Genomic DNA, 25,261 nt, shown 5'->3' on the forward strand with positions numbered 1-25,261 from the left:
GCCTGCTTTAGAGTATGGTTCCTTTGTAAACTCTTTGTAAGGCATTAATAAGCACTAGTTATTTGTTTGTTACATTCCACCATTGCTAGTACAAACGTACAAAAGTACAAACGTAAAAGTACTCTCAAAAAAGTCAGTCAAATGTTTAGGTATATTAAAAGCTGTGGTACTATTTTGGCAAATGAGTGAATTTGTGTTTTCTCCCAGAGTATATTATAAAAACAGCACTTTTGAGACAAAATTAGACCTCTGCACGCTGTCTGCATCTATTAATAGAAGTATTTTATTTCTTGTGAACCTGGAAGTAAAAGCTGAAAACAGTGCTCTGATTGGCTGTGCTGTGCCACTCCAGTTTCACTTCACCTTCTGAAAAAGCAGTGCATTTGTCTCAAAATGAATGCATGTGAATATTATGTGCCAAAGGGTTTGTGAAAGTTAAAGATGAGATTTAAATACAAACATGCTTCTTTCTTTCGCGGTGTGAAAATCAGATACCCCAGCTTCAAGTACATTTCAGTACATAGATATTTTTTCTTCACTACATTTGAGAACAGGAATCTGCCATTTCTACTCCACTTTCTAGTCCACTTAAACTGGACTGAAAATCAAAGAGTAAAAAACTTTAAGTATGGTTTGAGGGGTTCTTTTTCATGTTCATTGTGACATCCTACTTGAAGGTTTTGAGTTCAAGTCTTGGCTTTGAGCAAAACAAATATTCAGATAAAGAATAAAAGTAAAAAGTTCACACTGCTTCTATTTTTTCAATCAAAAACACCCAATTTCAGTCTTTAATAGTGATAAAATGTTCTCAAAATACCAGTGGAAAAATATACTTTGTAGTAAAAAGTAAACTGGTACTTGAATACCCTGACTTCAGTAGTATGTAATACTTTTACTTTTGTACTTTTTACCCATGTGTCAGTACTTTTACTTAACAAAAATAAAAGTACTTGAGACGTTTGCTAGTATTTTCTTATAATACCATCACGTTACTAAGCAAATAACCAAGTGATAACTGCTTGTAAATGTCTTATAAACAATTAACTAGTGCTTATTAATGCTTTATAAATAGTTTACAAAGCTTTACCAAGGAAGTTCATTCATATTTTCAAGGAACAGTTCAAATTTCTCACTGCAGTTTGATAATGTGTTTTCATATGTGAGGTCATGTTTTTGGTGAAAATAATCTTTGTTTTGCACCTGTTCATTTATTTATACATGTGGTATAAATAAGACATTGTACTGAGCGATTTGACGGATGAATTATTTTTCTAAATTCTATAGGTACGCCTTGGGAAGAACAACTGCATGTATTTTTTGCTGACATCTATAAACACAATACTGCTTGCGTAATCAGGAAGTCACAGTTTATTTTTAGCATTCAAAACAAATCGTGTTAAACAAACCTCCTCATTTAAAAAAAAGCTGACTCATGTGAAAAAAAAAAAAAAAACACTAAATTACAGGTGTGCAGATTTAGCAGGGAGCCGGGGACTAACAAATTCAATTTTGATCCGTATGAATTTGTAAAAAGGCAGTAGAAGGAAAAGTTGACTAAGCTGTGAATGTAAACATACAGACCAACTCTTCCAATCAGCTTTTGTTGCAGAATCAAGGCAGCATTCCAAGGATTCAACCAAATTAAAACCAATTTCACAGCCTACTATAACAGGAGTGCTCATTTTATGCCAAATTAGGCTGGAACAATTACATCTGTTGGAGCAGGGGCTTTCTCTGAAACTGTGTACAGCCCTGTGCAATCAGCGACGGCTTCAAGAGGCTGTCTGAGGCGTTCAGAAATAATTACAGGGATAAAACACAGTAATTCAATATTGACAAAGAGGGAGGAATTGTAGAAAAAATAGTCCAGGAAATGTGTGTGAGAGTCCCGCTATCTGGAGGCTGTGGTGACCAGCTGCAGTCTGTGCTTTGGGTCCAGAGGAGAAAGAAAAGAGTTCCAGATTGTCTCCTCGGGCCAGGTCAGCTGTGGCGCACATGGCACGATGCCCAGCGTTCAGCTCCGTGCTCCATCCTCGCCCTCACAGCCAGGCTCGGGCAGTTCAGTCTGGATGAATGCGAGGCTGGGAGCATCGTCTGGCCATGTCCTCCTCTGCAGGGCTTCATCCTACACAAAACAAATGTATTAACAGTGGGTGTTTCAACAAATAAAGTCTAAGAGGTGCACTATTATGGTGTGAGGTGATGGTATTGTTTTGCCTGGAATGTTTAGCAGTAGGGATGGGCAATACAACAAAAAATAAACCATCAAATAAATCATTATTCATATAACCCTTATGAGATTATGCATTTCGAAGAAATAAAATAGTCTATCCATTAGGGCTGCAAGATTGATTAAGATTAGCCGTCTTGCCAAGCTTTATTTCTCTTTTACATTGTTATTTTTAAAATATTTTGTTATCCAAATAAAGGGCTGGCTGAACATTTCCATTATTGATGGAAATCCACTGTTTATTATTTATTGGCATAAGAATGCCACTGTCTTTGTTATAAAAAGGTGTTTTTGTTTTAATCGTTGCAGGCTTGGTATCAATATTCATTTCCTGAACATGCAGATTTGAAATCACTCCAAACCACATTGTTTTAATGACAGAGGATTAGCTGGAGATCTCTCAATTAGAAAGAGCGAAGATGGCCATCCATGATTAGACAGTACTGACACTCAATCTTAATGCTTTTTTATTAACTGCACAGCCCTATTTAACAACATTGCATTAGTAGTGGTAGTAGCTTATTTAAGCAGGGACAGAACAGAGAGCATTCCCACATTTAATATAGTATACAATGCAAGGTCCAGAGGCCATGGAGCCAAAGGCTAATTTGCAGACCTGGTCCCCATTATGTTTATTCAGTTTGTATTTATTGGATTTAAAAAGTGTGTTGCTCAAAAATACCCCAGAAAAAAGGACATTTTTGAATGTAATTTCCTTGCTTCAGATTTCACCTGTAACCAGGCTCGGAGTTGCACCTGCACATATCTCGCATGGAGATAAATATGCTTAATGTCATACTCAGGAATGAGTCGTGTATTACCTCATTTGTCCAAGACTCGTCCATGGTAGAAACATTATCAAAGGTAATCATCTGCCCAGTCTTTAACTTTTGCGCTGTGCTATCATCCCTGACTCAGTGAGGTGCAAACATTATGAAGTATTAAGTATAGTCATTATCAAAAGAGTGAGTTGTGTCTTACAGATGAATATAAGCTGAACAGCCAAATGTAATCCAGAGTTTGAGTGTCTTCTTGTGTGCAGTGGTCGTTTAGTTTGAGCCTTTGCAACCCTTTTCATGGCAATGGATCGAATACACGTTACTCCGAACATACTGTGGAACATTTCAGACAAATCTGAATATCAGTGGCTCAGTGGGGAGAAGCGCTAGTGTTGGCAGCGTTTTCTTTGCCAAATTGTTTGTGTGAATGTGTTTGATGCTCTGACTCAGATTTCAGAGCTATGCTGAACTCTAACATCTGCACTGATTTGTACTGATTTTACAAAATAACTTTTTACAAACTGTTAAACCATCCCAAATTACTTTTTTTGTTGTTGAAGATTTGGTTATTCATGCCAATTCCACTCGCTACTGTTAAAGAAAACCATGCTTAACAGGATGAGGGGTGAAGGGACTGCTGGACAATGGCAGCTTTAATTAATTCTGCAAAGCACCATTTGTAAATCAATTTGGAATGTAATTGCATTTTCCAGAAGTACATAAGTGAATTTTGCTCTGATACAGTCACAAACTAAATTATTATTCTATTGTTCACATACTTTAGTTCCACTTTCGCTACTGCCTCATTATTTTTCATATTTGTTTGTGTTGTTAAAACAATTATAAATGAAACCTAAACCTTTTCTGGCACACAATGAGAGGCAAAGTGTAGAATGAAAACAAGACAAAACTGAAATCTTACTCTCGAGATGCCTATGATTTTGCTGTCAAAAACACTTAAATATTTAACTCCATGTGGCCCCTTCAAGGTGTGCCAGTTGCTGTGCTGTCAGTCAACAGACAAACAAATATGTTTTGAAAGACAAACAAAGCATTTTACAAATATCCACAAACATCTTAAATATAAAATACTTTTTTTTATGAATACACTGTTGCCACTAATAGTAAATGTGCTTTCTGTGTAAGACAAATATGTTCATGAATATGCAAAAGTAGGTGTATAATATTGGCTTTTTTGTTATTCTCCACATAGAGCTGCTCAGATATGACAGAAATGTTATCACAAATACCTCATTATTGAAATCACAATTATTTAAAACATTGGCACTGTCAAAATAATCTGTAGAGACAGTATATTATATATATATATATATATATATATATATATATATATATATATATATATATATATATATATATATATATATATGTATATATATTTAATTAGTAATGTCATGTTTTGTTTCAGAGCCTTTGTAGATCAAAACGGTGTCTTTGTTCCAGGTTTTCAGTGTCAGACCTTATTATTCCAAACACAAGGTGATTTATTGCATTTGTGATTACAGCATTTTTGTAGTTGAATAGAGTAATAACTGAAATTGTAATTATACATTTGATTGATTGCACTGCTCTATCTCCACCCTCGTTTGAGAATTGTTAAAAAAAAACATTGCATTTTGATAACTCAGATTGTTGCTTTGATTTCAGTTCACTTTCCCCATTATAAAGAAACACGTTTATCAACTTAGAAAGAAATGTGGGTAATTGTATCTGGAGAGCATATGAATCCAATTTGATGTAAGCTACCATTGCAACGTTGTCAACCAGATCAACCAAACAGCGCAGTAACAAAAGATCATATTCATGTTCTATATCTCCGATGACTTCACAGCATGTTTTAAGCCACGCAACAAAAAAGCTGTAAGATTTCATCAGATATTCAAACTCAAGCTGTTGGTTCACAATATCCAGTAATGCCACACGACCTCTCCTCCTTTCAGACGCATGCACCTCCGGACTCTCCATTACTTTCACAGCCCTCTCTTGTGCCTTTAAGACATGCACAGCACATGAGAAATCCCAGTGCACCTCTTCTTCTGGTTCCATTTCAGGCCTCTGTGCGCTGTTCCCGCTGTCACCGCCCCTGAGCTATGGATCCTTATTAGTCACTTTCCCTGGGAGCATACTGACACAGTGTTGTGAGAGCTGCTCAAGGAGAGTGCAGCCACACACCAATTCACAGCCTGTCAAAGCATGGCCACAGTACAGGAGCCAGGCAGGCTTTGAAATACCCACCACTCATCCCGCTGCACGCTTATTTAACTGCTTCATTTGAACACGCTCACAATGGTCTTGGTGAATACGCATCTACGGCTCTTACAGTGCTGTATTTAAAAAGAAAACTGCTAAATTACTCTTGATAATGTAAAGCTGTCCGTCAATCCACACACAAAACTGTAGAGGACAATGCGTAAGATGAAGCATTATACATTTGTACTGTTATTTTATTTATTTTTGTGTAGGGAAAGCTCTACATTTGATAGCACGTTCAAACAATATCATCACATTCATAGATCTTGAGCCAGAGTCTTGTTTTTTTTAAGTGTTTTTTTCCCCCATCCTGGGCCATCCATAGCAGCAACTGCAATCAAGCCTTTGCAATAACTTACAATGGCAATTAATGTTGGCCCACTCGTCTTTGCAGAATTGTTGTAATTCAGCAACATTGGAGGGTTTTCGAGCATGAACCGCCCTTTTAAAGGTCATGCCACAGCATCTCAAAAGGATTTAGGTTCAACTTTTGTCTCAGTGCAAAGAGTATTTCCCCAAAAGTATTGAGGATCATCAAAGTGGATAATGGCTCTCACTGTGAATCGCTGGAGTCCCAAAGCTTGAGAAATGGCTTTATAACTTTATTTATTACGATGTCGAGCTTTTGAGGATCTTTTGGTTTACTTCACTTTGTCAGGCAGGTCCTATTTAAGTGATGTCTTGATTGAGAATAGGTGTGGCAGTAATCAGGCCTGTGAAAATGAACTTGGGTGTGATAAACCACAGTTAAGTTATTTTTTAACGGGGGCAAACACTTTTCACACAGGACCATATAGGTTTGTTTTTTGTTTTCCCTTAATAATAAAGACCTTAATTTTCTTTGACTAATATTTCAATTTGTTTGATGATCTGAAACATTGAATAAATCAGGAAGGGGGCACTACTGTAAGTACTACTGTAAGACATCATTTTACAGTTCATTTATTGTACAGTAATCCCAAACTTGGTCATCAAAAAACAACTTTAAGAGCACAAAAAAACATTGCAATTCTAAAAAAAAGCTCATTACAGTTTATTTTAGACAATCCCCATTCAAGTTGTTTAATTTATATACAAACTCATAATGTATCTTATAAATAATATCAGTTTGATTTAGTCTCACTGCCTAATCTATGTATGCTGCCGTATGGAAAAGAATACTAGTAATAAATAATAGATTGAAGAAATAAAGAAAAAAATACAAGCAAAAATAAACACAAATAAAAACAACATATAAATTGTGTCTCCAACTTTGTCTGGATGCAAATTGCGTTGAGGCAGCTTCAAGTGCAAATGCCACACTGTTACGACCAGCACCAGTTCAAAACTCTGTACAAACATGTTGATTTGTTCATTTAGCACAGCATGGAAGCCGTGTTATTGGATAAAGCTCGGCGATACACTTTGTAAGCTGCCTCTTGTCGAGTCTAATCAAAAGGGATTTTCTCTTGGAGGCAAATATAATTCTCAGGTGCAAGAGACTTCATTAACAAAGAAAGACTTACAAGCACTGAACACTGCAAACTAACACTGTGCAACTTAACTCAGAAAATCATAAAATTATATACAAGTCATTCAAATATTGAGTTTTGTTTTTGGTATTAAAGTACAACGCACAAAAGCACTACGGTAGTAAACTATAAACGGTTATTATGTCCCATATGGTAAATCTGACATGATATAAGCAAGATGACTGCATCGAGGTCAAAGTTCACATCCCTCATCATTAGTTTACTCAGATTGATTAATGGGTTAGATTTCAGAAAATGTCTGTTTTCACCTACCCCCTATCCCCGCACGCTTCCTGAGAGCATCTTCTGTTTATTAAAAAGAGAATGTCATACACAAACGCTTCAGGAATGTTTTGAGGCCATTTTTCAACAAAACAAAGTAAGTGAAAATCTGCTTCTCGTTACAGTGAAACAACTATGATCAGTTCTGCATTTTGAAATGGGATGTCAGTGTCTATTATTACGTTTTTGGAATAAATGTTGCACTTTACAATCAAAATGGAGTTGAAATTATACAGACAAGTATCACATTTCAATGATTAACTGACATCCCTTTGTAAAAGAGACAGAAAATAAGCAATAATTTAGCATTTCAAGTGTAGAAATGTCAGTTAGCTCGCCTTTCTATTACACAAAATGAGAATTATTATTTTCTAGCCTCAAATATTTATTTGAGCTTTACAAAAGTATAATTTGTGGTCAAGTTTGTAATGTATCTGTAAGTAAAATGAAAAACTACTGTGGTTTCCTTCATAAAATCATCATATTCCCCACTTACATGTATCTGAGGCATTTGCATCTGCCAAAACCAGCTTGACTTCTCATATTTTCCCATTGAAATCACATTACATTCCACTTTTACTTACTTAAATTAAAAAAATCAAGAAGTATCTTTGGTTTCTTTGTTCATAATGACACACACAGACCTGGGATTGATCACTTAACTGAGCATTTTCCAAAAACAACATCCATCCCATTCATTTACATCTCCTATATAACAAAAACAAATTGATAAAAGGTGCTTTGCTTCAGTCTCGCCGCGATAGAAACCTCCAGTATATGCAAGTTCAACAGAAGCACTCGGCCCGGAGGTGACGGCCTGCTCTGTGAGGTGGAAAGTGAGCGTCCGTAATGAAACAATCTACACTTTGTGCCTGTAATGGGCCATAACGGGCGCAGAGCAGGACGAGGAGGAGAAAGTACAAGCACACAATACCTGCGGTCGGAGCCTCTGTCCAGCAGTCTGTCAGTCTCCCAACGCTGTGACCAAGAGCTGTGCCTAAAGGAGAACAAAGAGCAACTCAATGCTTCACCAGTGCACAGCGGGCGGAATGTGAAACAGGAATCATGCAAAGTCTACAGGAGAAGATATGCTCATGCAACTCAAGCTTTCGTTTGGATAACTTTGACCAGGCAGAACCTTTTTAAATATTACCATAAGCAACTTTTACACAGAGATGGCAAATTAAAAGTAACAGCAGCTCAACTGTACGGCAGAGATGAATGTCCATTTGACCATTTTAGCTAGAGTTGCATTAACACTATTCTATTAAGATATTATGTTAGTAAACATTTATTTTGGAACATAAAATTCACTATGATATTGAAAGTTACATTTGTCTTACTTTTGAGTTGTTTTATTGTAATGACTGTGATCAAATATTTTAATAAATTGACTGCATTTACCAATAAGTTTATGTCAATGGATCAACACATTACGGAATTAAACATTTAGGGTTAGGTTTACCTTTACAGTGGAGTTCTCTAGGTTCTAACCATCCTCTCCATTGCACTGCCATTAGTCTGTACTAAAGTAGCCATCACCAGCGTCATTCGTGACAATGAGGGCTAGACCTGAATGGTGGTTTGAATTCAGTTAAGTTTCAGATGCTATAAAAGCAATTATCATTACGATTACGACCACAGGTAAGAGGATTGAAAAAGTCTTATACATACCCAGCATTTAGAACACTATACACATTAGGAAGCTATCCAGGTTATTTTAGAGGTCTTACCTCTGCGTCCTTTTTAAAAGTATAGAAAGAGACAGAAAGAATAAGTTGTGTTTTTTGATCATTCAAGACATTTAAGCTTAAAGTCGTCAATACATTCATTTAGATTTAAAATGGTTTTAAATGAGAAACAAAGGAAAACATCTACATCTGACTGCTGATTGTTTAAAACAAGGCCATTTCAGGTTTGACTAGGACATAAAACAAATAAGGCAGGTTAAGTTTCATAAAAAACAAACTAAGCTTTATTGACAAACTGCTGCAAAACATTTTTGGACAGATTTAGTCACCTATTTAGGCAAGCTTACACATGTAGCATAATGCATTTTATGGAGAGGGCACAGATACTAGTGGCAGAATCATTACAGTTAGGATGTTTTAAATATGTACAGAGTTGGACTGAGCTGCAGGATCCCTTCTCTGTGGAAAGAGAAGACCCATGTGGAGATTTTTGTCCCAATCCTTTGTTTGGTGCATGCAGTTTATTATCAGATCCCAATGAAGACCTGATCCGCTTTAGCATGACAGAGCCATGTGCTTTGAACAAACAGTTGTGTTAAGATTCATATATTTTTCAGGTGAAACAAATTGAGGATATGAGGACAGTCCATCTCAACAGTGTCTATTGGGGCTATATTTCAAAACTCTACAGACAAGAACAAATATTGATGACTACATTTAAATCAATTAGTTTTAGAACTATTTAAAGAAAGCCATTGTCAACAATGAATGTACATTAATATTTATACTTTATGCAATTTAAAAGGTTTGTTTTGTTTTATTTTACAGTTAAAGTTTAATTTATTTTATTAGACGCTATATTAACAGAATTTTGAAATGTAGCCTAAGTGGGAATCTGCAACTGACCCTCAACATTTTCTTAATATTAACATTAGAACATTTTAAAGTTGTTTCCTTTTACAAGTTCTACTTCCACTAGAAATTATGACTCCCAACAATTATAAAATAACGATCAACAATGCAAATAAGCCAGAGGTAAGGGTTAAAAAGGAAAAAGGAAAGAAATACAGCAAAAATAAAAATAAACTCAAATTGAAGTATTAACAAAAAGGACACCAGCTGGTCCTCTACCCATTTGAAGCCACTTTGGTTGGTGGAAGGGGGAGCGATGGAGTACAGGGAGGGGGTCAAAGGTGGTGGTCAAATCTCAGAAAAACAGTTCCAGTGTTGAGTTCCCAAAAGTCTCGCTCTTAAAAGTCCAAAGTAGGAAAAGACCAAACCAAAGACAAAACTGACAATTACTTTTGTCGAGCTGCTTAAAGCGAGCGCTGCCATGTAGACAGGCTGGAGCGGGCAGCGTGTTCTGGTCCGGTCTTCAGTACTGTCGGTACGGATGCTCCCTATAGGGCGCCTTGGCTCCTCTAGACGGGGGAGGGGCTTTTCCGGAGGGGGTCCTCTGGGTGCCGTTCCAGCCATCCTGACCTGGACACACAAGAACAACATAGAACGGGCAGAGTCAGGAACCAAATATTCAAGATATCTTTATTCACTGTGCACTCCATATTTCAGGGTCTTGGCATGAATGTAAACTCAACTCACCATAAGAATCATAAGACTCTGTGGTTTCTCCGTGGCTGTAGTCGTAGTACTCTGGATCTCTGGTCAAAAACAAGAAGATCAGAAACATTACTTTTTATCTGCAGAAACAGAGCAGTGATATCTGGGGGGAGATAATTGGCCTGCGTGAGCGAGATCAAAGCCCGGCTCTCCGGCGCGTGCACCGCAGTCCCTGCTGCTACTGCTAAATAACACAACCCTCTAAGCATGGAGTATATCTGCTCTGCATTCCTCCACAGCTCAGCATAAGCCTTTCATATTTCAAATCCCATTTTAGAGTTGGGAGCGGCAGAGAAGTAAAGCGTGCAGTTTGTGTGGAGCAGGTGAAGTGTGTGCATCACTCACGCCTGCGGCTGGCTGTAATAGCTGTCGTATGACTCGTAGCCCGTCTCTGTGTAGCTCTCATCATAGCCCTGGAGAGAGAGAGCAGCAAACAGGAGCAGAGATTAGAGAGTCGTCATGAATCATGAATGCCACCATGTCCCCAAAGTAATACTTCTGTGCTGAAGTCTCATGCAAGAAAAATCTTTATTCTATGTTGGCAGCTATTTGATGCTTGTCATTCTAAAAAGCCACTTGTTGATGCTGGGCTCACAGCAGGACCACTGGTCTTTCTAAGGGACTCTAAAATATGTGTACAGTTTTGTGTGAGCACTTTATTTATTTTAAAGTATTTAAGTTGTACTCTGCAGTACTCACATAATCCTCGTAACCGTCGCCGGAGGCTGCAGTGCTGTGCTGGTGAGCAGGAGGTGCCATCCTCTGAGGGGGTCCCGCGGCAGGGGGTCTGGCCCTGGGTGCAGCTGCTCCTCTGGCAGGTGCTGCAGGAGGCCCTGCTCGACCTGCTGGGGCGCCTCGCACTGCTCCTCCTCTGGTAGGGCCGCCGCGGCTCACTCCTCTGGCTGCTCCCCGCAGAGGCATCCCTCGACCCCTGAGAACAGAACATTCAAAGGATCCTTCACATTTAGAACTGTGTTGTTTTTAACTATTTTATCTGTTACATCATTAACCCCAAGTCCTGTTTATTCAGTCTGAGAGTGTTGCAAATGTGTCACTGCCGTTAGGGAAATCAGTGTGGTCCTTACTAACAAGTAATAGAGCAATAAAGTGGTATTGACCATTCAAGTCTATAGCTTCCACACAAAGAGGCTCAAAAGAAGGAATCGTTTCAAAATTGTCTGTGCTTTTAACTATAAACCGTTTTTATTTGTTCTTAAAAATGTTTAATGTTTTTGTGACTGCAAATGTTTTGAAGGTTGAAGTATTGCATACAACATAGACTATAAAATGAAGCAACTGAAATGTCATTATGTTTACTATTTTAATACTTTTATTATAGACTGTATGATTTTTTTCAGCATATCTCCCACCTACACCCAGGACAGCAATTATATTCCATCACTTTCCTCCTCATACCCCAGGCGTAGGCAAGACAAGTTTATTTGTAGAGCACAATTCGTACACAAGGCAATTCAAAGTGCTTCACACAACAGGGAAAAAATGCATTAAAATCACAAAGATATGACAGAAATCAGGCGTAGGTGCACTATCAGCTGTATGAACACTGTCTACACTGACTGCAGCTCCGGCTCACCTGTGTGCTGCTCCAGGGGGCACACCACGGCCCCTCCCCGGGATGCCTCCTCGGCCCCGGGCCCCGTGCTCCTGGCCTCCGTTCAGGTAGCTCATCTCCATGAACTGCTCCTGACAGATTTCATCCATCATATCCTGCACACATACAGTAAGACAGTGTGTGAAAATGTGGGGGAGGGCTGAGAAAGCACAGTATACGACACAGGAAAAGTGTGAACGGGAACGGGAAAAGAGAAAGAAGCGACAATTATACCCGTGATCTCAAGAGTTGTATTTTGATTGCTCGCGTACGGCCCTGTACATACCGACTGTGATGGGTTAGGGAGTGTATGCTGAAAAGATATGGGCTGGTAAATACTGTTTTTTTTATGTGAGTCTTAAAGAAATGATGTGGTTATTAGAAGCCTCTATATATGCTTCAATTTGGATTTAGAAAATGTTTGAAATTTTAGACATGGTTTGGCCTCAGTTATTTTATTACTTGGTTTACGGATCCGCCGCACTTAGATTTTTGATTTCTACAATATAAATAAAATAAATTATTATAAAAAATGTTTTATAAAGTACCGCCGACAACGCAAAATAGCATTAAATTAAATGTAAAAAGCGGTATTAAGTCAAAAGATAAGTAATTTCTCGCCAAACTCCTGCGGAAGTCTGACGGAGCTGCTCTGTCCCTGCGCGCACGCCCGTCTCCCTGCTGCTGCGCGCCTTTATAGCGCAAATACACATTTTAAACCACATTTTCTTCAGCGGGTTTTGCCGTGACTGGGTGGGTGGGGGAGGCTGTACACTTAAGCGTCAGTTCTGTCTGTCTAAAACAGACTGCGTGATGCGTGTTGGGCAGCCCAGAAGAAAACATCTTTTGAAATTGAAATTATACTTATATTTCGTCCGCTTGTGCAATTTTTTCATTTCAAAATCCGTAAAACAAGTAATAAAATGACTGCAGCCTTAGCAGTGGTAGTAGTCTGATGCCCCCTTTTGGCAACCCTGGGTAGTGACGCAGTTTCAAATGACAGATTAGCAGCATAGCGAGTAGGAAAGGTTTCAAAGGGAGTCATCTGGACACTGGTTTAGAAAATGAGACTTTAAACTGCAACAGAAGTCATGTTCAGTCTGAGGATACTGGCCTCAGAAGATGGACTTTATACAGTCCTGAGCTAGAGAGGCATCATTTTGACAATAAGTTGCGTTCACAAGCGATAATTTGAAGTCATAAACTCAGTTGGTGGGCAAGTACCTATGTAACTATAAAGGATTAGCTGTTTTTGAAAGAAATATCCAACATTGTCCTATTCAAATCATGGCTCAACTGACAACAATCACATCTTTGGAGTTGAACAAGGGAAACCACTTTGAGACTTTGTGAAAAAGAACTGCAGTGAAATTGTTATTTTCACAGATAGAAATGACGTTGACCTCTGTGGCAGCTTTTGTTTCATGTGAATGGGCCCAGTAATTACAGAGATATGAACCATAAACCAGGTCAACAAATATACAAATCTGATTTAAAAAAACACTTTTCATCACAGAATACTGACATCTTTCCAAACCAATTCAATTAAACAAATAGTCTGTCTAGAATGTTGTGATGCAAACGCAAACGCAACCTATAACTAGGACTTAGAAAATAAATACTCAATAGTTATTTTTAACCTATAACTAGGACTTAGAAAATAAATACTCAATAGTTATTTTTAACCTATAACTAGGACTTAGAAAATAAATACTTTATAGTTATTTTTAACCCATAATTAGGACTTAGAAAAGAAATACTTGATAGTTATTTTTAATCTATAACTAGGACTTAGAAAAGAAATACTTGATAGTTATTTTTAATCTATAACTAGGACTTAGAAAAGAAATACTTGATAGTTATTTTTAACCCTATAACTAGGACTTAGAAAAGAAATACTTTGTAGTTATTTTTAACCCTATAACTAGGATTTAGAAAAGAAATACTTGATAGTTATTTTTAATCTATAACTAGGACTTAGAAAAGAAATACTTTGTAGTTATTTTTAACCCTATAACTAGGACTTATAAAAGAAATACTTGATAGTTATTTTCAATCTATAACTAGGACTTAGAGAATAAATACTTCATAGTGAGTTTTGTATAGTTAAATATGATCTGGGTGAAAACTAAACTACATGACTAAAATACGGTATTGTTATTGGGTAAGAAAGTGGACATAAAACGTGACTTAACTCGCCTGTGCTGTGTATATCTTGCCACTCTAAAGCGGAGCGCTCTTTGGTTTCCTGACGCTATAATTGGACTCAACAGTACACTACTTGAACCTCTGGTTTTTCTCCAAATGGCAAGTGAGCAAGCGCGAGGAAAACTCTGCTCCACGGAAAGAAAGACGTGGATATGTTGGGGGAGGTTGTCTTTTTTTTTTCCCAGTGCCTTCTTACATGCAGCAAATGTTAATGAGCTCTCCCCCCACTCCGCCCGACAAGTCCGTGTGCCACTGCATCAGCGCGTGCCTTATTTTATCCGCAAAAACAATAAATTGAGCTGGATTAGGAGGAGCTGCAAGTGTGAGCAGCACAAATCCCCACGGCACATCTCCTTCTGCCTTTTCTCCGCAGCGCTGTGACCCAATCACTCCTTTTTCATAAATCTGCACCGTGGAAGGGAGGGAGTGGGAGCTGGGGTTCTAATGATGGCAGGGAGAAACTGGCTGAATGCTAGAATATTCAGCTTTTTATTTATCTGCTGAAAAAGCCTGGCAAACACAAGCCATTTGACTGATTACGAATGCGTGCCGTGGAAGAAGATGTGTCACATGTTGTGCGATTTAACAAGCAGAGTCGACACGTCTTTAGACACCGAGGCCTGTGGATTAATCGTGGAGTCAGATTTGGAGTTATTAAAGAAGAGGAACAAAACAAAGAACAAAAGGCGTTAAAGCGCTAAAGCGTTTCACAATAATACAATTTAGACAGTATAAATAAGCATATATTTCCATGGCGGTGAAATACAGAGTGGGTTTATTCCAAATGAATGTAATAGTGCTCACAAATGACACTCTTCCAATAAAAGGCCAATACATTGTGAGGTTTACAATAAGCACTACTTTTCTAATGGTTTAAGCAAATAATATACAAACATCAAGATGGACAAGTTAATTTGAATAAGAGAATAAACACCTGTATCTATGATCGCTATAGTAATCAAGTGTTAGCTCGTTCTGCCAATTTATCTAGGATTGGAACCAGCACAAAAGGGGCAATGCTTGATTACTGCGCCGTTATTTCTAAAACGCCATAGGCCTGTCTTTGTTTACCAAATATAAAACATGAATTATGCATATTAACAGAATTAACCTTAACCTTTAATTAAGCCGGTTTAGATCAATATTGCTGTTCATAATTACCTTTCTAGATGGGGACTATAATTTTGGAGGAGAGTCCAGGCCCCAGAGGGCGTGGTGGAAACACATACAAAAATAAACTCCATAAATAAAACGGACATTTTTGCGGTGAGTCAGACTGGTATGGACAATTAGTGACTATTTTGAGATAAAACCAGACAAAGGCATGAAGGATCATCAAAACACTGTACATTACACACTGTTATGATCGTGCCAATTATAAAATATACTGCAGGCAGTATAGCTTTATTCAAAGAGCTTTATTTAAAATCAGAACGGAGGAGAAGCTAATGCAGAAGGTCTGATGATATACAGTCTTCACAAGTGTATTTATAACCTATTTACGTCATATTCCCTTTAATGTATAGTTCATGTTCCCAAACACATGACAGTCCTGTGGCATTTATCAGTTCTAAAACAAGATAAACGACTGGGACTTTGACCCTTGGTCGACCCATATACGATCAGTGACAGAACAGTATTCACTAAACAGAGTGTGTAATCTTTTAAAAGAAAGTGTTATCTTATTTTATTTTAATTGTATCTTTATTTATTTTTTCCCTCCATTCCTTATTAGGAAATGAGAGGTTTTGTTTATAAGAGTTTTGTTTATAAGAGTTTAGTTTATAAGAGTTCTTCTATTAAGAGAGTTATCTGTCCTTTTCCTCTGTATCTACCTGCGTTGCAACAATGACATTTCCCCATGTGTGGACAATAAAGGAATATCTTATCTTATCTTATCTTTTCATCACAAATTGATTAAACATGTTGACGGTTCCATAAATGAATGAATGATGTTCATGTTTGTTTCTTGTCTGTCATTAGCTTCATAAACATGTTTTGCATTTACATGTTTGACATTTACATTTGCCTCTCTTTTATAATCTGCTTCTCGATGCCAATCCCATTGGATTCTGATCAGCCTGAAAGTTGTACAGTTCTATATCCATGTCTTATCCTCTCCACCTCACCTCTGATCCAGCCCTTTCGCTACAGTAATCTTGCACACCAATTCAAAATGTATAGAATCTCACAAAAGCCCAGCCTGTGTTAGCCTGAGCCTTTGTTAGCGCACTATAGGCCTGACAGCAGACAGCGCTGGCCCACCATCCAGAATCCCTCAGCATAAAACCAATAAAGCAGTGCGCGTGGGCTGAATTTCTGCGCATATCTGTCTGGGAGGAGCCATATGTCTTGCTGCCGCTCTGTGAATGATGATTCGGAGGTAAAGAGGCGGTGATGGACAGGCAGGGAGGCAGACGGATCAAGGTGGAAAGGCGCTGACACAGTGAACGAAACCCAAGTCCTGCTCTTAAGACGATTGCTGTACGTGTCCCGCCTGAGACGAGTGGGAAAGGTAAATACACTCCACGTCTGTGCTAACACTCATACACTTACTGCCGTATAATGTGAAGAAGAGCCAGCTACAAAGGGTCAGATGCCATTTGGACTGCATAAGTAGCAAGTCAGGTTCATTTTGAGGCTGGTTGATGGATGGGAAGAACCAAAAATGAGAAAAAGTAAAGGTAAAAGGCAAGAACTGCAGCAATGAATCGACTCTGGTCAAATCGGGATTGGTCAAAAACAGAAAATGGTTGTATTTTGATCATTGTTATCGTTATCTGGATTATACAGATCCTAACACGCATTCAAAAAAAGGACCTTTTAATACAAAGAACGTCTCATTATTATTGCAAAAAATATCAATATTACACTTTAATCATAAATATTCTTTAGCTAGAAACCTTCAGTCAGCATATTTCAACCTTTTTTTGGTTGCTAATGTACTTACCGACAAGGGCTGGGCCATATGGAAAAACATTGATTGATTTTGGGTTTCCATTCAATTTTATTTGATCTTTCCAACAACAAAGAAGTAAAAATGGCTTTTGGTAAAGATTTCATGAACATAAACTATACAGACTTTTAATCTGTGCCATTTAAACACAAATAATATTCAAATTTCTTCTTTCAAAGTCTGACCTTTGCTCTAACCCACATGTTTTCACTGACAGCGGATCGACTGTGGACTCTCGATTCAAAAAACCCTCACATATAATCGACAATTTCACTCGATCTCAATCTGCCAATCTTTCGTTTAATTGTCCAGCCACGTCGCCGACTACTAAAATAGTTGTTCTATGCCAGACTCATTTCCTTTCTAACCCCTGTTTAACAAAAGCCTTCCTTTCCTGTTTCACAAAAACACAACTGTGAAAACATGAACACTTTTCCATTGCTCAAGGACACATTTCTACAATCCTGGCAACATGGATTAAAGCGCCTAATCTGATAGTAAAGTATGAGATGGGGAGCTTACTGGAAACAGGAACTTCTTGACCTCTTCCATCGCGTGTGCCATCCGCAGGTAGGCGTCTGGCACCGGGGCGAAGACCTCGATAAAAACGTGCAGCTCCATAGACAGGTGGGCGTACTTGGGCTCGCCGCCATTTCTCAAGTCCTCCTCCTGAAAACACAAAAACCTTTACCTTGACAGGCACATTTGAAAATATTTACCAGCAATGCAGTTCTTTTTCAATTCTGTTTGATTCTTTGATGGCTGTAATAAATAATCTCCAGGTGCCAAAGAATATGTGCTGGATGTCTGTTTTTGTGAGAGGGTAAATAAGGTAAATATGTTTTTGATACACAATATATTCAAATTTGTTCAACTATTGTCAGAGAAACTATATTTCAATGGTCTCTATTCTGTAGTTGAAGTAATGGTGTTTTTTTTTGTTCAGTTACCACAAAATATTGGGCAAATCACTTAATAAGACTGCAAAAAACACGGTAGGAATATGTATGCCTGTACGGTGGGACTATATTATGCATAAATGATACTTTGTCCTTTTGTATGCCATGTAACTACATTAGCATGCTTCAATAATGCATTTAGCAGCCTCTTCTTAAAGAAGTGCCAGTAACAGATGTGCAGTGCACCGATGCCCTTGGCTTGAAGCTGATGTCTACCCTCCGGGCCCCACCATCTGGGCTCGGTGCCTGCCATCACTGTGAGGGGAGCCAGATGTGGCACTGCAGCCTCCTCGGAACAGGTGGACACACCTTGGCTTTGTCTCTCATCGAGCCCTTGCCCAGCACCGAGATCTTCGCTCCAGTTTCCTCCTGCAGGCGTTTGATCGTGTTGCCCTGAGGTCCAAGAATCTTTCCCACGAAATTAAACTGAAAACAGAAAATAGAGAGAAAATAGACTTGAAACATGTATGACATCATTTTAATTTTGATTTTATACTTTGTGAAAGGAGGTTTTTAAAAGTCGGTCCTCTGCTGTGGTAAGATCCATATCTTTGTTGTTTCCTAGTGTACATGACAGAATCACAGTGTCCATTGCAGGGGTACGTGGGTGGCCCCGATGACTGTTTTCTTCTTGGTATATAGTACAAGTATATCTTCTGTACTTAGAACTCATTATGTACGCCTACTCTGACCACATCAGCATTAGAGTTACACATCGATGCTCTTTCTCTGCTGCGTGTGAAGCTGATCATGTGACATGGAAGCATTCTAAGATTCAAACCTCTGGTCAGGACTTCTTTATTATAAATCACTTTTAGGTTTTCAATCAATCAACATTTACTTATAGAGTCCTTCACAGCACTTAAACGGACCAAAGTGCTTTCCAATCAAATCAAGGCAATACAAAGTTAAGGGTTTATCGGGTTTAAGGAGGTAAATAAATCCATCTGCAATATCGCCCAGCTCAAGGGAAAGCCACGTTCAAACCATTAACTCCCTGTCTGCTGGAGCTTAACAAAAATCTAAATTCCCCTCATCACGCTGTCACGTTATAGTCCTATAGTCCCACCAACAGGCTCCTTTTGCACATGTGACAATTCAAATGGGAACAATTCAACTCTGTATATTTGCAATTACATACTTTGTAAACTGCAAGTACTTCAATCATTCAGAGCGAAAAGTAACTCCCTTTCCCCAAACTAATATCAATGCAATTACTCCGCAGATGATGTTTCACACATTACACAACTCTATCAAAGTCATTTAGAACAGAACAACCCCTGAAGAATCTACACACTATTACAATCTAAACAACGTGTCATTTGGGGGCAGGGCAATCTGATTACAGACTAAACAACTGAATCCAGCAGGCAGGCACAATAAATACATTTGCGTTTCACAGCTTGTCAATTTAATAACTTCATTGTGTCGCATTTTGCTGCCAAATGTTTTTCAAATGTTGCTTCTAGCTCCAGATCTTTTTCTGTCAAGCTTTTACTACAAATGTTGTTTTTCTTTAATACGTTAAACGGTCTTAAGCAAGGTTTTTAGAGATGGAACAAGACAGGCAGCTTGGCAATACTCAAAGTTACTAGTATATAAAGGGTGCGGCTGTATCGAGAAATGTACAATATCGACAGTGACGTTTGGGAGAAATGGTCAATTAAAATATCGAGTGCATCGTCTACGATTAAAGCCAATAAAAGTGACAAAAACTTCTAGCGTATCTATCAAATAAGGGTATAAAGTGATATTTATGCCCTTTTGTCGTGAATTTTAAGGCTCATTCACATTTTAGCACAAAAAATAATACTGAGATTTATTAATAAAATAATTTAAACGCTTTAGTCTGAAATATGAGGATCGATAATTCATTTATGTTTAGTCTTATATAGAACAGGAAAACCAAAAGCATTTCTACACTACTAAAAACATGAGAGCACACACAATTTAATGCTAAATATTGTACTGTGACGTTATTAATACTGCGATTTCTACTATCCCGACATCGTCTGACGAGCCCAGATCACAGAGATGACAGAGAAACACATGGCCCGTTTATATCAAAACAAACATGGCGGCTCACGGGTCAAAAATGGGGGGGAAAATGACTGAAGATTGAGAAAAGTACGTGGATTTGTGCAGAGTCGACAAGCGAAGCACAAACCTCTGTAAATCTGAGGTAAAAGAAGTCATATATTTTGTTCTGAATGGACGTCATGGACCAATAGGAGTTTTTTTTCTTCTCATTTATAGTCCGACTCCAGACTGTTCTGCACGTAGCAGTTTAAATTACCCTCATTATTTCTACAGTTTTTACGTAAAATACCTACTTTCGTGCAGCAGCTGACAAATACCCAGCAGTAAAACGTATCCTCGCCATTAAAGGCTACTACCAATATACTTTAAATACAACATGACTAGTTTAGCACCGCTGCGGACGACTCACTCGATCGATGCGGCCACGCGTCGGAGCCAGGTATAGATCAGCTGATACGGAGAACACCCCGGCAGTTAAGACCCCATTTAGCCAACGCAAATAAAGGAAACGAAGCAAAACGCCTCGGAAAAGCCCATATGGAGCCATCACTGGAGCTGCCACATTAACATTCGGATCCATTTAATGACATTTTAAAACATTGCCATATTGGATGTAATTACAAGAGCAATGTTGAGGAGTAATTTGAGACTGCCAAGTAACCCTGTGGCTTTGTGTAATTGAAACTCAGCAGCGGGATGAATTAAATCAAGAGGGATTCACTGCAGGGGTGTGTGTGTGTGTGTGTGTGTGTGGGGGGGGGGGGGGGGGGGGGGTAGAGAATGTGGAGGGAAAGAGGGAAAAGGGGAAGGGGGAGACTTACCTTGGGGTACTGCTTGACAGGTATGAGCACGCGTTCTTTAAGTTTGATGTTTTTTGTCGTGAAGAGGTCCAAGTACGACTCTGCGTCCTTTTTGGTCTCGCCTTTCTGGATTCTGTCGATTTCTAGACACAAACGCACAATATATCAGATAAATATTCTCTAAATTAAATGATTACGGATGGGACGAGAGCATGCACACGTAGAAGTGGGCAATATAGCGGAAATTAGATGATATCATGATTGTTGTTTGAAGATAGGCAAAATTTGAATATGGAGTAGGTTTTTTGTTGTTAAAATTATACAAAATGAAAGGTTTAAGATTATATTACAGACATGTAACATTCGTCGGATAATTAAACCTTGATTAATGTGTTTGAAAACCTGTTTTAACAATTTTTTTTGTTGAATTTATTTAATTTATGTCTGGATTTTTGCCATATTTACATCTGACGAAGACAAAAAAAGGGTTAAATGCTGAAGTTAGACCTTACAGTGCTATAGTTCCAAAAGCAGGGCAACAATGATGGCAAATCTTCAAAAATAAATCTTTAAAAATTGTGAGAACAAAACTGAATTTAACCACACAGTTTGTATATTATAAATTACGCCAGAATCGTCTCGTTTTCTGGTGTCCCATCTGTACCCATTACATAAGACACACAAGAAAAGCATTTAAAGCGAGTACATTTTGGATCAGTTCTGTTAGAAGAGAGATTTTGCACCTTCAAACAGATAAACAAACACTCGGTAATTTGATTATTTCTGCACAAAAACAACCTAAAACGCAATATGCTCTGGTATTCAATATGCAAGCAATTTCAGCTGCCACAATCTGGTACTAAATCAAGTTAGTGAAACCAACAAGCACAAGCCCGGAGGTTTCTCTCTCCTCACTGATAACCGCATGTATAGGATATCACAACAGAGCTTTTGCTGGAATCTATGACAGTTCAGAAGTGATGCGGTTTCAAAAAGAGAAAAAAATCCACCAATGCAACTTTTTTTTGCATCGTCAAGTAACTTCTGCTCTCCATAAATTTGCTTCAGTTTGTGACTAGTTTTAGCAGTAGTTATTTGGAACCAGCATTGCATTCTGTTTGTTTAAGCAGTGGCATCTTCCCATGTGACAAAACAACCACAACACTGTCGTCCAGCCTTAACTGTGACCTGTGTGTGACGTGCAAACATGTCAAATGCCCCACGAGCACTAGTCGCAGAACAAAACACGTGCAATTTCTTTGTGTGGTGCCTTTGAATGATTGCCCTGGTCTTATAGCAGCCCAGAATACATTTAGAATAATGATGAGGAGAATTAACTTCCTTTTAAGGGTGAACAAAAATGAGTATCTTAATTTTTTTCATATCCTGATTATGAAATTCTTACAATATCATGTAAATTTAAGTATTTCAGTGTATTAGTTCAGGTTTAATTATCAGAAAATGTTGAAATATCTGTCAAATTGAACACTAAAGTGCAGAAAAATTGCATTATACCCTTATTTGGAAGTTTACAACATAAGTTTTTTATTTTTTTTTTACATTTAATCAGCTCTTTTTGTAGCATTTTTCAAAAAACATTTTCTCAATATTCAAATTCAAACATTTCACTTCCACTTCCACAAACTATGACGAAAGAACATTGTCAAAGTTCAAACGTAAAATCAATCATGGTCAAAGTGTCCGATCGCCAACAGACTTTGGACATATTTTCATGTCTAAAATCTCTAATCAACATCAGCACAAGGGAAAGACACGGTTACAAAAGGCATTTACAAAAGCTAAAAAACAGCAAGGACACTTCATGGCCACTGAGCCTAAGACAATAAACCATCAGAGCTGCCATTTGGCTTTTTAGTGCCTTGGTGACATTGGACGTCTCACACAAAGGGGAAAACATTACACATTTGCATAGCTGCCTTGCTTAGCTGATAAAGAACTGAACAACACACACACAAAACACTTAAGCATTTATATTATATCTGTGGGAGCAAAGTATGGAATTTGCAGGCTTGATTTTAGACAATTTATACATTTGTAATCACTTCTCCTTAGATTTGATTTACAACCAGACAACTGCTTAATGTGACCACGTTAACGCACGATCTTTGGTTAAGTCATTGCGACAAAAGTGGACTCTATGCGTATAATTGCGTAATTGAATTTCACTTTGAACGAGGGTCAAAATCCGTGCTTGGCTTGACATGTGGCATTGGAATTGACGCAAACCTGTCTCTATTTATCCTGGCTGACGCTGGGGGTGTCCAAAAACGCGCTGGCACAAAACAAAAAGACGCACTATGGGACTCCCCTCCGCGCTCCGTCCGCAAACACAAGGCGCTGGAGCGGGCGCGCAAGGTGTGGATCCGCACAGCTCCACGCACGCAACACGCAACACGCAACACTGACGCAACCGGAGGAAAAACAAAACAAATAACCCCGCAAAACCCACTTTTTTTTTTTTTTTTTTTTTTTTACCTGTGTTTAAAAGTTTCATGGAGTGCGTAAACGACATGTCCAGACTGTCCTTCTCAGCCAGCAGCTCGGGGAGGTATTTGTCGCCGTTCTCCATTTTTTCTGAGTTTAAAAAAATGGGATCGTTGCAACAAAACAAAAAAAAAGCCACCCAAAAAAAAAAAAAAAAAAAATTAACAAGATTTACAAAAGGCAATATCAAAAAAGAAAAGTAGTCCGGTTATGTAACTAGACAGCGCGGAGGAGCGTCTTTGCAGGCGGCGCTTTACATGTGGAAGAGCGGGCAGAGGTGCGTCGGTGCGTCCGGTGCTGGTGCTGCTGCTGCGGCTCGGTGCTGCGTCTGTCTGAGTGCGTGATGCGTGCTCCTCACCGGCCCGGCTCCTCTCTTCAGCTGCGCACTCTGGATGGAAGTGGGAGAACAAAAGCGGCGGTGAGAGACTGGATGAAGCAGACGCGGCAGCCAACAGGAAAGTGCGCTGACTGACGCCGCCTACCGTGCGCTTTGTGAATGTGCGCGCGTAACGGCCCTACATTAAGAGTGTGTGTGTGTGTGTGTGTGTGTGTGTGTGCGCTTGTGTGTGTGTGTGTGTGTGTGCGCTTGTGTGTGTGTGTGTGTGTGTGTGTGCGCTTGTGTGTGTGTGTGTGTGCGCTTGTGTGTGTGTGTGTGTGTGTGTGCGCTTGTGTGTGTGTGTGTGTGTGCGCTTGTGTGTGTGTGTGTGTGTGTGTGTGTGCGCTTGTGTGTGTGTGTGTGTGTGTGTGTGTGCGCTTGTGTGTGTGTGTGTGTGTGTGTGTGTGCGCTTGTGTGTGTGTGTGTGTGTGTGTGTGTGTGCGCTTGTGTGTGTGTGTGTGTGTGTGTGTGTGTGAGCGCTTGCTTGTGTGTGTATGTCTGTGTGTGTGTGTGTGTGTCTATGTCAGCGTGTGCGTGTCTGTGTGTGTCTATGTCTGCGTGTGTGTGTCTGCATGTGTGTGTGTGTGTCTGCGTGTGTGTGTGCTTGTTTGTGGGATCTGTGTCTGCATGTGTGTGTGTGTGTCTATGTCTGCGTGTGTGTGTGTGTCTGCGTGTGTGTGTCTGCGTGTGTGTGTGCTTGTTTGTGGGATCTGTGTCTGCATGTGTGTGTGTGTGTCTATGTCTGCGTGTGTGTGTGTGTCTGCGTGTGTGTGTGTCTGCGTGTGTGTGTGCTTGTTTGTGGGATCTGTGTCTGCATGTTTGTGTGTGTGTGTCTATGTCTGCGTGTGTGTGTGTCTGCGTATGTGTGTGTCTATGTCTGCTTGTGTGTGTCTGCGTATGTGTGAGTGTGTGTGTGTGCGTGGGATCTGGGTCTGTGTGTGTGTATGTTTGTGTCTGTGTCTGTGTGTCTGTCTGTGTGTGTGTGTGTATGGGATGTGTGTGTGTGTGTGTCTGCGTGTGTGTCTGCGTGTGTGTGTGTGTGTGTGTGCGTGGGATGTGTGTCGGCTAAGTTAAGTGTCCAGACATGACAGGAGGTGGAGGTGCTTTTTGTCTACTTAAAACCAACGGGAATGTGACAATTAGACCAATAGGCAATTGAAGTAGGCTAATATTATAATTATGTTATAATTGTCCAATTAGGGGCGGTGAAATAAGTAAGCTACATTATTGTTACGCATTCTAAATTGATGAAACATTGGCTAAGTTAAGATGCGCTAAAACTGATCATTATCTGATTCAGGGAGTTATATCCTCTGATGTGACTAATCTAAGGAAAATAATGCACTAAAGGAGAAACTGATGTGGTACAGATCAAATGTTTAAGGTTGAAAGAGTAGTTTGGAAATCTGATTAATTGACACGTG

The 25,261-nt window shown here is 39.0% G+C and overlaps 1 protein-coding gene across 2 annotated transcripts; it reads right to left on the reverse strand.

The window, feature by feature from the left end:
* Positions 1-1,844: 1,844 nt before the first annotated feature.
* khdrbs1b (KH domain containing, RNA binding, signal transduction associated 1b) lies at positions 1,845-23,617 on the reverse strand. 2 transcript variants are annotated; one of them, XR_011927035.1, is made up of 11 exons: positions 23,453-23,616; positions 20,978-21,099; positions 18,426-18,542; positions 17,680-17,826; positions 11,976-12,109; positions 11,081-11,312; positions 10,727-10,794; positions 10,364-10,422; positions 10,067-10,246; positions 8,008-8,070; positions 1,845-2,125 (listed from the first exon to the last, which is right to left on the reverse strand). XR_011927035.1 is itself a non-coding variant. In XM_072447723.1 (9 exons), exons 1-9 carry the CDS (start codon positions 23,544-23,546, stop codon positions 10,140-10,142), a joined length of 1,080 nt encoding a protein of 359 aa, XP_072303824.1. In that variant the 5' UTR covers positions 23,547-23,617; the 3' UTR covers positions 9,026-10,139. The 2 variants fall into 2 exon arrangements, 1 of the variants encoding a protein (XP_072303824.1); XM_072447723.1 differs by lacking the exons at positions 1,845-2,125; positions 8,008-8,070 and having other exon boundaries at positions 9,026-10,246; positions 23,453-23,617.
* Between the last annotated feature and the right edge of the window lie 1,644 nt (positions 23,618-25,261).

Source organism: Eucyclogobius newberryi, unplaced genomic scaffold, assembly GCF_026437365.1.
Source record: "Eucyclogobius newberryi isolate DKJ021-1_F unplaced genomic scaffold, fEucNew1.0.hap1 SCAF_16, whole genome shotgun sequence".
NCBI lineage: Eukaryota > Metazoa > Chordata > Actinopteri > Gobiiformes > Gobiidae > Eucyclogobius > Eucyclogobius newberryi.